At 38.0% G+C, this 14,791-nt stretch overlaps 1 protein-coding gene across 3 annotated transcripts in view; it reads right to left on the reverse strand.

The window, feature by feature from the left end:
* LOC109398247 (protein phosphatase 1L) overlaps positions 1 to 14,791 on the reverse strand; it is a 325,961-nt gene that overhangs the window by 175,382 nt on the left and 135,788 nt on the right. For 2 of the 3 annotated variants that reach the window (XM_062850126.1, XM_029852758.2), the window contains exons 3-5: positions 13,038 to 13,710; positions 4,428 to 4,744; positions 2,987 to 4,372 (exon numbers count right to left, since the gene is read on the reverse strand). In XM_062850126.1, the coding sequence (XP_062706110.1) occupies positions 4,156 to 4,372; positions 4,428 to 4,744; positions 13,038 to 13,710 (1,207 nt within the window). In that variant the 3' untranslated portion in view covers positions 2,987 to 4,155. Of the gene's footprint in view, positions 1 to 2,986; positions 4,373 to 4,427; positions 4,745 to 13,037; positions 13,711 to 14,791 lie in introns of those variants that run through there. The other variant, XR_009997448.1, reaches the window with a different exon arrangement.

Here is a 14,791-nt window from a genome sequence, read left to right on the forward strand (position 1 = left end):
TCGCACAAAATTAATGTTACTGCAAAATTCCGCGGAACTTTTTCGAAAATTTCGTTTCGTTTCGAAAAATATCGAGTGAATTCGGATTTTGTATCGATCTCACGAAACATTTTTGAATTTCGTTTCGTTTCGTACCGCGTCGTAACAGATAATTTATATTTCGTTTCGCCTTGAAAAAATCCCATACCGCATACCCTTAATGAAAAGTAATCTTGTTAATTCTAGAGCTTTCGTCGATAGAAAAATTTTAGTTACTGTGGCAATATTAATCATTTTTCGAGGACTTTTAGCGGTAGAACGGAAAGCCTGTTTAGTAAGGAATCGGCTATATGTAAAAGTTTTGTTTAATTTCAATAGCTTTCGCTTCAATAAGCGAATCGAACTAATTGAGTTTTATATCGACGAAAGCACATACGACCTATTCAAATCGAGCTCCAGAATTTATAATTTTAATATCCCTAGCAAGTAATGTTTATCAATAACATCGTTGATTTTCCATACTTAACCAACATTACATATTGTTGTTGTATACGGATGAAAATTGGCACAGGAAATAGAGGGAAAACTCTGTGTCATTTCCCGTCCCCGAGTAAAAATATGTTCGAAGTCTTGAACAACATACTCAACCTACTTATTTCAATTTACGTCAACCTACATACTTCAAATTATCGAGATTTTCGCATCGCAAATGCCACAGAAATTCAAAACTTTTGTCTAGTTCTGTGAAACCTCTCCGATCAAACCAGAACTCCCAAGTTTCCAAACAGTTTGAGTGTTTTTGGAAGAATTATTAGAAATAATGTTGATTAAGATGTACATTTTAAGCTTTGTCATTCCTACGGTATGTAAATATCTTTTTAAATTCTACAACATATATTATTGTAAAATTTAAGATTTTTTTGCAAAAGAAATGTAAAAAACAATTTTTTTCATAATTTCCAGTAAAAAAGCAAGTACTGATAGTTTATCATGGCAGCGAAATTTTTGAAAATTTCAAACGACGCTATGATAGTGAAAAAAATGGAAATCTCTGCAATAACTCAAAACAATTCTTGGGGAAATTTCTGGAGAAATTCTTGAGAGGATTCTGAAGAAAGCTCTGAAGAATTTCAGAAGAAAACTTTAGAAGAATTTCTGAAGGAGTTTGTGGGTGAAAGGCTTTCTAAAAATTCTAACATTAAGTTAAAAAACACAATAATAAAGAATAAAAAAAAATCTGAAAATTCCTTGGAGAAATTCCTGGCCAAATTCTGAAGATTTTATTTCCTGACAAAAAAACGCAAAGAACGCATTTCTCAAGAAATCAATGGGTGATATCCTTAAAGAATTCTCGTACAGATTTCTGAAAGTATCTATGGAGGAATTCTGATAAAACCCATGATAGCTTTTTAAGAGTAAATCTTAAAGAAGTTTCTGGAGGATCCTTTACAGGAAATCCTGACGGAAATTTTCAAGGAATCTGTTCTAAAAGAAATTTCAAAAGGGATTCTTAGAAAGCTTGCTGAATCGATTTCAAGAAGGATTTTATAAAGGAGTTACTGTTGTGATTTTGAATGAAATCCAAAGGCGGTTTTACAAGGGTAATCTTTCAAAAAAAATGAAGAAAATTATAAACTATGAATTTTCTAAAGAAATCCATGGAAGTATTCCTGAAGGAATTCTCAAAGAATCAATCATCGAAGGCATTCCTGAGAGAACTCTATGAAAGTTTCCTGGTAAGTTTTCTGAAGGTATCGCTAGATGAATTTGTGAAGAAAAACCAGGAATCCATGCAAAATTTAACGAATATTATGAATAGCTATAGATGGGTTTCTAAATGAATCCGTGAATGAATTTTTAAACCAATCCTTCACTCAGAGGATTTCTGATGATATAACTAAAATATTTGTGAACAAATTCATGGACAAATTTCTGAAGCAATCTTTGCGAAATTTCCTAACATGATATTGTGAGAAATTGTGGGGAAGTTATGAAAATGTTAACATTTGATTTTAATGATTACTCGGTAAGTAACTTGGAGTAATCCCGATCACACCACTGTGCCAACACATTCAAATAAGATGCGCAGTATAAGTTAATAAGATGCACTAGAATGAAGTGTAATTAATTTCCAGCTTTAAATTATGAATTTTTAAGCTTTGAAGGGTGGCGGTCTTACCCCGTCTTCCCCTACAACGAGTTTGCCCAGTAGACCTAGGCGTTTTGACGCTTGTGTCATATCTTTGATATGCTGCACGCCACGGCAAACAATATCACAAGGCAGGCTAGTTACCAATGTAAACATCATGTTTGGATGTGAACATGTCACGTCTTTCTTATCGTCCTTCTACGTTGATCAAATTGATGTGGAGTACTACATATTTTTGTTCACGCCTTTGAATGATTTGAATTTGAATCAAAAAACTGTCAGATTTCCGGAATGTACCACCTTTTAAATATTGTGCACTGTGCGGCACGCCTCTATATAGACAAGAAAAGCAATTGGGCGTAATCTTACCTAATAACTTTCCAGAATGCTTTCTCGTACTGGCTGCGTCTGTATTAGATTATCTTAGATTCAAAGAACATACACGTTTTTGGACTTCCCAAAAAATACTCATGTAAAATACTAATCTTATGAAAAAAGAAAGTCGTGTTAATTAGAACTCTTGACTATCACGCCGAGGACCTGGGATCGAATCCCACTCCCGACAAACTCTCAAAATGTGAGTTCTTCCTTCGGAAGGGAAGTAAAGCGTGGGTCCCGAAATGAACTAGCCTAGGGCTAAAAATCTCGTTAATACAGATAAAAAAAGTCGTGTTAAGTACTGTTCCTTTGAATTCCACTAAAAATTTGGAATTCAAAGGAACAGTACTTAACACGATTTTCTTTTTACTTACAGATATTCCCTAACAAACCCAGGTTCATCATCACTCATCTTATGTTGTTTGGTGGTCATATCATCAAACAATATTATACATTTCGGATAAAACAGATTATTACACATATATTAATAAAATTTTATTCAACTTTACTGATGATTGATTTACCGTAAAAGATCTTCTGGTCTACTTCCAAACCAAGACGTTCGATGGTAATTTATGCAAATTTTCGTGCAAAAATATTATATGTCAGATTTTGTAGCTGTAGCATTTTGCCTATTAATGTTTGACATTATGTACGTTATGAAATCGATACAAGTTATTTTAACAACACAAAGTCGGGTGTTTTTGTTTTTACTGTAGGTAGCTTTTGCTTTGTTCATATTGATTGCATCTATAAACTGGCTATTTCTTGTTTTCTGATTTTCTATGATGGATTTGAAGTAAAAGCTAAAATATTTGCCTACTATTAAATTTGATCCAAGTGTTCCTTCTGTTTTGCTTTGCAATCACCCCAAATTGGTTGCTTTTTGGCACCGTATTCTACATACCGTATATTATCCGATTGTTATTGCTCAGGCACAGTGATTATAGCGTGTTTGAAAGCTCGCTTGTCTTCGTACCGCGACTGTTCAGTGATTTATAATAAGCGCCAACTTTGCTTTCTAAATGGACAAACACATTGTGAAATGACTTATTTTTAAATAATATGAGGCGAAAATAACTTACTGAGTTAGCATAATTTCAATTCGGAACTGATTTCAAATAGAAAACAGAATAAAAACAATCCACAATAGAGACCATAAATAACTGCACCTAGGAGCTACAGCAAATTCTAGGTCGAATGAATAGGATGTGTTTGACGAATGAGCTTCGTGTATTACCTAACTAACTGACTAAATGACTAACTACGGGGACGTTACAGGACTATAGCGCATATTTGGTACACGAACAGAAATTTAAAATTATTGGTCCTGGTGAAATCAGGATTCCCATGCGCAAATCTGGGAGCAGTATCATATGCTTCTATCTTAGACAGAGTGGGTGCACAGTAAATTTTCAGAGTTTTTCGTAGTTTACTCCACTGTGCGACGTGGGAGAGATCGTACTATAAATGAGTCAACTAAACACAGCACACTTTATCAAGTCAATAAAACACTATACCACGAGTCACATGTGGTACGTTTTCTCTATGACATGTCGAAAAGCTCCTCAGTACAAGTGATAGGAAGTAATTAGGTGCTTAAAAAAATTAGTGGGTCATTAGACAGGATTCAGAGGACCTAATTCGATTCAGTTCCCATTCGATGAACCGATTTGATATCGCCCATTCTTGAATACGATCACCAGCACCGTAATGTTGTCAACCGAGCCTCGATTGTACGACTGCAGGGTGATACTTTTAGCACCAAAGTGCGGTTCGTCTAACCGCTCGCGGATGTAGGCGACGGCTTCCTCGTTGGTGAAGGTGTCCCACAACCCATCGGTGGCCAGAATCAGGAACATCGGTCTAATGAAAAACAATGATCATTATTCGTTATTGAAGATCTGTGTCCAACACTTACCGATGATCCACCAGATCGAACGACAGAATGTCCGGCTCTGCTATCACAAGATTCTTCTCCTTGAGCGGGTAGTCGCCCATGGCTCGCGAGGTGGCCAGTATACCGGCTACCCGCCAAACGCCCTTGAAAGAAATGAACCCTCCGGCGTCGGCGATCCGTTTCTGCTCCCGTACTTGCTGCGGCTTGTGGTCGAACGACAGCGGAATGGCGTTTCCCTTGTAGTCGCACATCACACCGCGTGAGTCGCCCACATTGGCCACGATCAGCTTGGTGTGATGTATCACCGCAATTAGGGCCGTCGTTCCGGCGAAGTTTGACTGGAATGGAAGAATATGGGTAAAAGTTATATATTGTTATTCATTGGAAAGATGAATGCTTTCCCAACCCAATATTTGTAAAATGTCATGTCGACTTATCAGTTTTGGCCATTTGTAACACCTTCTTCCAGCACAACTTTCCTTATCGATACACCCAGAGATCACCTCAATGGACGCAATCGCAAATTTACCACCGATTGACAGACGACCACACTTTCTTGACATTATCGACGTTAAGACCTATCGAGTCTTTAAAATCGACTGAGAACACTATACTTGGCGATGATCAAGCTTTGTCATTAACGCTCACCACAGTACAACCTAAATAGAAGGATTAAAGCAACTGGATACACCTCAGCATCTCGAGGTAGCGTTGTCGGACGAGAACGAGCTAATGTGGCTCCTCTAGAGGACACATTACAGTAAAAGCAGTCATGAAATATACATCCTAAAGCACTACTGTCAGGTACGTAGGATGGAGTCAATGGACTAAATGGTTCGACAAGAAGTGCATGAGTGTAGAAGAAGAAAACAGCGCAGGTGGTAATGCTGCAGCATGGAACCCGGCAGAACGTGGAACAAAACAAACAGAAGCTGAAACAGCAGACTCGCCTCTTTCAGCAAGAAAAATGCCTTCAAGAAGAAGCTAAGTGATGGAACTGATGTAATGTGCATATGGGTAACGTGGAGAAGATAGGCATGGAGGACCAAAGCAACATCGGATTAAACAACTATGTCACTGCAGCAGACAACGGCAATGAAACAGCTTCTACCAGTGGTGTCAACGAGGTTAATTCAAATTACTTACTGAGTAAGCAGCTCTTCAGAGCAAAAAAAAACTCCCATAATGAGAATAAGCTTCTTAAGGGTGCAATCGAATTTAAAGAAGTATCCGCGAGATTGTTTCAGAATTGTTGGATTTGTTTTGAAATATTCAAGATATCTCTTTAGAAATTCCTCCACACATACTTGAAAAAACTATCAAGGGTTTATTCAGAGATTTTCTTCTGGAAATGATTTGCTTGTTCTTCCAGAAATTAATTCTGTCTTATAGAAATTCTATTAGCCATTCATCCAGAATTTCTTGAAGGAAAGTTTGCATGGATTGCTTCAGAAATTTCTTTCTTAATTTCTTCAGAAATCTTTAAAAATGTTTTCTATTAGTAACTCCATAAATTGCTCGAAATTAAGAAGTCCATCCATGGGTTTGTCGGGAATTCCTCCATGGATTCATTTTGCCTCCATGGAATTTTCTAGAGGATCCTTCTAAAAATGTCTCAAAACTCAAAATTCCTCCATTTTCAAGAAATTTCAATGAGTTCTTCAGATATTCCCTGAAAAAAATCAAAAATTCCTTTAGTAAGTTTTCTTTGGATTCCTTCTGAAACTCCACCGAGGATTCCTTCATAAATTTCTATAAGGGTTACTTTAGCATTTTTTTAATGGATTTTTTTTCAGAAATTCTTTCTTAGATTCTTTCGGAAATTGTTCCGGCGACTTACTCAGAAAATCTTTCCGGAACTCCTTCAGGTACTATTTGTCGAGGCGATTTCTTCAGGAATTTCTCCAGGAACTCAATTGAAAATTTCGCAAGAATTTCTCCACGGAGTCTAAGAGGAACTCATTCGGAAATTTCAAAGAAAAATATTTTTAGAATTTTCTCAAGAGGCCTTTGTGATTTACAGAAGTTTTTCTGGGTTCTTACAGAAGTTTACTAGGTGTTTGAAAATTCATGCATAAATAGGCAAGGTGATTTTTTTTAAATCCCCGAGTAATTTTACAAAAGATTGCTTCAAAAAATTAAAATTAACCATCAGAACCAAGGCATTCCAAAAAGGTTTTTTGCATATATTGGAATGTCTTCAGAAATTTGTCCTGAAATTTCTACTGAAATTCCTTCTTGAATTATTTGTAAAATTTCCATCGGATAACTTCAGATAATCCCTTAGGGCTTTTCCCAAGATTACATCCGGAAGTTTCTACATGAATTTGACTGGAGATTTGTCCAGAAGTTCCTCCACAGATTCTTTCTAGAGGTTCTTCAGGGGTTCCTTTAGATTTATGTCGATGTACTTCTACCGTTTTTATTTATTTTTTTTTAATTTCTTTAAAAGTTCCTCCATGCAGGGGTGCCATATATACAGATTTATCTGTATTATACAGATTTTTGAACATCTATACAGATGACGTTTATATGAAATACAGATTTTGCATTTGTATAGGATACAGATTTTCCACCCAAATTTTGTATGGGTAACAGATTTTTGAGCGAGTGATACAGAAAATCATCTGGCATCGCTGCCTCCATGTTTATTTTTTCAGATAGTCTTCCTGGAATGCCTTTTAAAAATCTTGCAGGAATCTCTTCGAAATCATCCGGATATCGTTCAGGATCGTTCAGGAAATCGTTAAGAATTCTTTTCGAAGATTCATGCAAAATTCAAAGATTGTTTTTCAAATTACTCCCTGGTTACTTAAGAAATACCTGTTAGGATTTACTCATAAAATATGATGGAGAAATTTTTTAACGAATCCCATGAAGATGTTTTAAAGGAATCAATGGATAATTTTCTGACGGAATTCCTGGAAGATCTCCTTGACATACCGCTGGAGGTTCCTAAAACATACACTTTGATTATTTTCTGAAGGAATTCCTCTACAAATTCTTGACGCAATTTCTAAAGTAGGGTCTTGTACCAGTTGGGCAGGTGTACCTATTTTGGCCACTTGCTGCTATAACTAAGTCAATTTCAAACCGATTGATTCAAGTTTTTGTATAGCGTTAGATACTGTACGTGCCTAACTCTCCACAAAAATTCAAATCAATCCATATGAAATTGACTTAGTTATAGTGGCAAGTGCTCAAAATAGATATACCTGCCCAAATGGTACAAGACCCTAATATTTGGAAGAATTTTGAAATTATTCCTTGAGAATAAATTGAATACCTGAGAATACTCTGGATGAATTCCTGGAATTATTAAAAAAGAAAATAATTTCTTAAGGGACTCTGGAAACAACTTCAAGGAAAAAATACTGGTGGATATACCAGTAAAAAATCGTGAAGGAGAAGATTGGAAATCTCAAAGAATATGTTTGAAGCAATTCTAAAAGGAACAACTCATGTTCTAAAGAATCATTCGAAAAATTTCTGAATGAACTCCTACAGGGGTTCAGAAAGAATTCCCGAAAAAAAGTGAACCAATCTTTTGAAGCGATATTTCGAAAGGAATTTCTAGAGGAGTGTTTGAGAAAAAAAAACCCTATAGGTCTGAAGCACGGGTTCCCAACCTTTTTAAGGTGGCGACCCCCTTTAAGAATTGTCGAAACATCTGGGCCCAATGAAATTTTTAGGAAAAAAAATTGAATTAAATGAACGAAACCAAGTTTTTTTTGGGTACAGTGACGTAGCCAGAAATTTACTGTGGGAGGGGTTTTCGACGATCAATGATACCTTTTTTTTATATTCGACTCTCACATTTCGTAAACAATGATGTCACGTACATTCAATTTCAGTTATAACTGAAAAATACCGGCGCAGCCGAAAATTTTTTCTTCTGAAGGCGTTTTATGCTGAAAGTTTGTTGATAAAGTTGTGGCTTTTGGGGGTGGCGGTATACAAAACTAATAAATTGGTAAAATTTGCACAAAATAGAATAAAAATTGAACAAGTTTTTGGTAACATCGCGGCCCACTCGGACTGGCTTCACGGCCCCCCAGGGGGCCGCGAACCACCGGTTGGGAACCCGTGGTCTGAAGGAACCCCTGAAAATGCAGAATTAGGTGATTCTTGTAGGAATCTCTTAATAAATTTCTGAACGGATCCCTTGAGTATTTTCTGAAGGAATTTCTTGAAGAGCTCCTGGAGAATTACAGAATTACGGAAATATGACAATTCTGTGGGACCTTTTCGACCTGTTATGCAGTATGTGATATGTTCTTATGTTATGGGAAGGTTGATAATGAACATACTTTTCTCAAAAAAAAAACTAACTTTAACTCCATAGCACTGCGTTAAAATATGGAGTCTATACTTTTGAGAAGTAGAAAAAATGTTACTCAATATTTAAAATGAGTATAATTTTTCAACGTACACAGCAAATAATTTTGTAATATCCAGGCGCGTAATTTCTGGCGATGTACCCATTTTTGAACGTAATTTTATTCGGTTACATCGTTTTCCAACATTTATCACACTCATCATGTACACCCTGATTGGCACCGGAAAGTGTCAACAAACCCATTCCAACGGATACTTAGAAGCAGTATCATATGATAAATCTATCTTCTAACTCTGTGGAATAGCCGAGAGGTAAGGGATATGCCTCACAATCAGCGGATCAGTGTACGAATCCATGCCAATATTTTACTTATATATGAATCATCTATCGTTCCGGTTCTAGCGATTGCTAGACCTACTTTCAAGCTACGGCGGCTAATTTGCTGTGTGGAAAGAATGTAATTTGTACATCACTTTTACGACGCGAGTGATGTGCAGTGAAAGTGATGATCACAAGAATTTTTTTTGCTGTGTAGGTAACTGTTCCATTGGTTTGGTTGACGAAAAAAATAGGTACAATTAAATTTATAGATTATGATAGGCGGATGTTTTTATTAGAGATGGGTAAATCTAGTTTTAAGGTGTGTCAAAATTGTCAATTTTTCATTTTTTTTTTCATACGATATTGTTGACAAATTCAACTCTTTTTTGTGATGATGAAAACTTAGATAGGTTGCACACATTTTCACTACTTGAGAGAAGTAAGGCTTACGGGCATATGCTTTATTCATTAGGAACTTAAGAACTGTCATCAGGATTAGGAAGAATCATCAAAGTTATGTGTATAAGGCGCAAAATTCAAGTAATTTCCATGGGGGCGTACCAGTATAAGAGGGCGCAAATTTGTAAATCTTGAGAAACTATACAAATGAGTTCGTGGAAAGTTATCAAGCCGGCTCCAACGAAGCTTAGTTCACAATGGATCACATCTTCACCTTACGATAAATCCTTCAGAGACGCCGTGAATATCAAGTCCTAACGGATCAACTGTATATCGAGTTCAAAGCAGAATACTACAGTATCTACCGCACAAAGCTATGTGGGTAATTCTCGCTGAGACCGGCCCACTATTTACACCTTGTCTTCAAAAATGTTTAAGGTGCCGATTTTCTGAAAGCCCTCGCCTAAAAAGTAAGAAAAGTGCATTTGGGTACTCAAATTGATGGACCCCCCGTTAGTTAGAGCCACAACAATTTTTGAAGACCCCTCGATTTTGGTCAAATGGTGGCTCACTTAAACTGTTATAACACGAAAGTTTCTCCAACAACCACCTCAAAACAAATTGTTGTTGAAAAGAGGAAAGATAGAGCAACTATTTACAATAATAAAAAGTTGGGTCGGCTATATTGATTTTGGCCGCCATCTTGGATTTTTATAACAAAACATTTTTTTCCCCATAAGGGCAACCACCGATTTTCAAAATTTTTGCATCAATTGAAAGCTGGGACATTTATACATAACATATCAAAAAATAAGAGATGTCTTTTTCTTCTTCCAAAAGTTATCAACAGTTTTGTAAATAAAGCCACGTTTTCTCCATACATTTCCATGCGAACCGGCAACGACATGCAACAGCATCCGAGTTTACGCCTGCATGTATACACAAAGGCGCGTTCCGCAAAGTTTGGCCAAATCGGAGGTTCGTTTCCGTTTTTTACTGTTTCTCAATGATGCGGGCATTATTTTCATAACTTTTTTAGTGTTTTGAAAAGCTTAAACCTTCAGCTTTCCATTAGTGGGTTCAGAGTTTGAATTCGTGTTCGTAAACACTGCGAAATAACTCTGCATTTATGTAAACGGCCGGCACCGGGCCCAGTGCGCAAAAGTGACATAATTTACAAAACGGCAGATAACTTTTGAAAGAAGAAAAAGACATCTCTAATTGTTTGATATGTTATGTATAAATGTCCCAGCTTTCAATTGATGCAAAAATTTTGAAAATCGGTGGTTGCCCTCATGGTGAAAAAAATGTTTTGGTATAAAAATCCAAGATGGCGGCCAAAATCAATATGGCCGACCCAACTTTTTATTATTGTAAATAGTAGCTCTATCTTTCTTCTTTTCAACAACAATTCGTTTTGAGGTGGTTGTTGGAGAAACTTTCAAGTTATAACGGTTTAAGTGAGCCACCATTTGACCAAAATCGAGGGGTCTGCAAAAATTGTTGTGGCTCTAACTAACAGGGGGTCTATCAATTTGAGTAACCAAATGCACTTTTCTTACTTTTTAGGCGAGGGCTTCCAGAAAATCGGCACCTTAAACATTTTTGAAGACAAGGTGTAAATAGTGGGCCGGTCTCAGCGAGAATTACCCATGTATGATAGTTGACAGTACACGCAGAAAAATGGCGCTTGTTTAAAACAATAAAACACATGGTTGATTTTCAAACTGAGAATTTACTTATTCCAGAGTTGTATTTCTTTGTTTTCATTTAGAGTTTATCGATCAAAACAACCGATTACCATCATTTCATATAACGTCAATAATTTCATTTGTTTCAACAAAATAAAAACCATAAACATGGTCCGAAAGCACTCACACATCTTTAAAATGCTTACCCCAACATCGCCACAACGAAGAAGGTGTAGCAAATCCATCACGCCAACTTCCAAGTGCAGCTTTGGCCGTAGTGAATAACGCGCAGGCAGTGTTGAAAATTTCATTTCGTCATATCTAAATTCAATTGCCTACAACTAATTTTAGAAGCTGAACCTGAGAATATGGTATATGAAAAACTTGTGCGGCTAGACCAGTTCTGCTAGAAAGTCACGGAAAAAACGATATTTTTCGAATATTTAAGGTAAATGTCACGGACCACCTTTGAAAAATGCTAAATGATATTCACCGTGAATATCATTTGGCCTTTTTCAAAGGTAGTCCGTGACATTTACCTTAAATATTCGAAAAATAGCGGTTTTTCCGTGACTTTCTAGCAGAACTGGTATAGCTGCACAAGTCTTCCATATACCATATTCTCAGGTTCAGCCTCCAAAATGAGCAGTAGGTGATTGAATTTAGATATGACGAAATGAATTTTTCAGCACTGCGCGCAGGTACTCACGGCAGCATCCACAAAAAGTTGCCCGGTTTCGCCTTTTTTGTCTTTTTTTTTAGTCGTTCTCCTCCCCATCCGCTTACCGATGGTCTAAAATAGATTTCCGAGCTGCCGCTGCAGCTGCCGTCACCAACACAATCACATTCCGGGTTTGTTAGTTGCAAAAGTGCAGTCGTTTGAATCAATCCATTATTTCATGTTAAAAATACCATATCTCTGTTTGTTTCAACAAACTGTCAAAAATTTCGACAAATGAAAATATTTGTATAATCAAACTAATAGAACAGTTCAGTTTAAACTAGAACTCAGTTTGTCGCTATAGTAAACTGAAAAATTGGTTGATTTGAACTAGAACTTAATTGTGTTTACAATTTATTTTTCTGCGTGTACGTAAGATGGGTATGTTTATTTGAACCTCACTAAGGACTCCGACAAGGTAAGAGATTCTGTTTGGATTCCCTCGCCTTCCCTGGAACGGAATGTTCAATGTGACGAGCCGGTAAATTGTTATGCTTTGTGGGCGATATTGACAGAATATTTGGAAAGGTGGCAAAACTGTTCAAGCACCTGAAACACGAAGCAGCAAAAATCAGAATGGTGGTGAATGCGTCAAAATCAAAGTACGTGGTAGTGGGCGATACTGACCACGACCGAATTCGTCTAGGAAGTAATGTCACGATAGACAGGGATATCTTCAAAGTAGTGGAGGAATTCGTCTACCTGCATCTTATATAAAACGCCAATAACGCCAGGAGTCCTCTACGAACGGGAGACATGGACCATCATCGAGGACGACCTGCAAGGATCGACGCGTGTTAAAAGCAATCTTCGGCAGTTTGCAAAACAAAAACAGCGTTCAGCGGCGAAGCATGAACCGGATGGAAGTTGGAAGGATGCAGTAGGTACATATGACATGTTTCAAGAATGCCATACAGTAACCCTACAAAGTTGATGTTGTAGATGTAATTGGTTCAAAAAGTTGAGAAACGTAGCGAGAAAGACCAGATGGACCAGGTAGCACGTGATCTGGCGACCATCATGTGTGATCGAGGATGGAGAAAAGCAGCCGCATACCGAGTTTCGACAAATTCTTGACAAACTTCTATATTACATGGATCACAAACTTAAATGAACGGTAATCAACGATCGATGTGTCACCCCCTAAGCAAGATACTTACCACCTTTTTCGCCATCTCGACCAGATCGTAATCGGCGGCCAGCACTTCGTCGGTGATGATCTTGCCATAGTTAATACTTCCATTCTGCACGTAGCACTTGGCTTCGTACGTTTTGGGTTTCGGATACGCGGAACCCTGCTGGCCCGTCGTTCCGTTGAGTAAATTCTCCTTCGTGATCTGCCGCATCGGCGACTGATTGCCCATATACTTGCTGAGCAGATCGGTCTCCAACTGATGGTTCGCGTTGTTGCTGTTGCCATTGTTCGGCCCGCTACCGATGCTGTTACCACTGGTTTTGTCTACAACGTCCTCCGTTTTGGACTTCCGAAAGCTCTGTCGACGTTGCGTTAGAGAAGTGCCGCCGTTCGCTGTGGCTGCTGCTGCGGCTGAGGTGGTTGTGGTGGGATTAGAGTTGAGCTTGTGTCGTTCGTTCACCTCGTCGTCCGAGTCGTCTTTGGTCTTACTGCAATCTTTAGTGTCCTTGAGGTCTGAAAGCGCTGCCGATGATGGAACATTCTTTGCCGTGGCGATATTGGACGATTGGGTGAACTTCTGGTTCAGATTCCGGACCAGCACCGTTTTGGCGTAATCAGCTGCATACTCGCCTCCGTGACCATCGAAAATCGCAAATAATGATATGCCGGTATGGTTGATATTCTCGTCTATCACGAATCTGAAAATCAGAGACAAGGAAAAGGATAATGATAAGGCGTGGGTCACACTTCTTTTTATCAGTTATTTTTAAATGCGTCAAGTTCGTCTGGGTGTCCATTCGGTTGATTTGGGAACAGAAGCGTGTGTCAAGATATGCAACAAAATTGATGGGCTATTACATGAACAAAGAAGTGGGCCTCGAATGGAATCTGCTGTATGCTATCAGTTATCGTAGATGTATTTTGAGGTGAATCACAAAACAATCACCTTCATCGCCATTGGGGATCATATGGCGTAGTGGAGGCCTGCCGCCATAAAAGCCGATTTATATTGCTGATTGTCAATCTACTAAAAGATACTCCATAAGCCGGTGTATCATCCTCGAAAGTGTTCGAAAGCTTCAGATATACTGCTATACTGCTATAATGTGGTTTTAACCAGATATGACTTCGCTTACGAATGCTTGGTTCTTATTGTAACGGCTATCGGTTGGTGTTCGGTTGATTGATAAACTATCTCATACGTTGAATACAATCATCATCCTTCACCTATCAATCGGCAATCCACGACCAATGTGAACCTATGCCCTAGCCATGCCATAACACTTCGATACCCGTATGAACTCACACAGATGCAAATGCATATATGTACCGCGATGCAGATCAAATCTACAGTGCCAGTGCGGCATACTATCAGCATGGTATTACTTTGAATTGGCATTTTATTTATCAGAATAGCGTCCGAACAATCTGAACAACTATTTGTGTTCATAGAATACATATTGAGTAGCAATGCATTATCAATGATTAGAAGACCGACGAGCTTATGGGCGATGTTATCAGTTAGTAGTTCATTTCTAAGAAGACCACCAGCGCCTTCCCTTTATGTTTCTTGACGGACAGTGACTGTAGTATACGTGTGGTATGTTGAGGCAAGATTGATTAGGGGACATGATGGGTCAGTGCCGTTTCCGAACACAATGGACTTATCTACCGATGAACCAAATTCATCGCGGTCCGAGAATTTTGACACTAGAGTGGGGCCATTCCCAATCAGAATTAAAAAATTCTGATTAAGAATGGCCCCGCTCTAGTGTCAAA

This window comes from Aedes albopictus, chromosome 2, assembly GCF_035046485.1.
Source record: "Aedes albopictus strain Foshan chromosome 2, AalbF5, whole genome shotgun sequence".
NCBI lineage: Eukaryota > Metazoa > Arthropoda > Insecta > Diptera > Culicidae > Aedes > Aedes albopictus.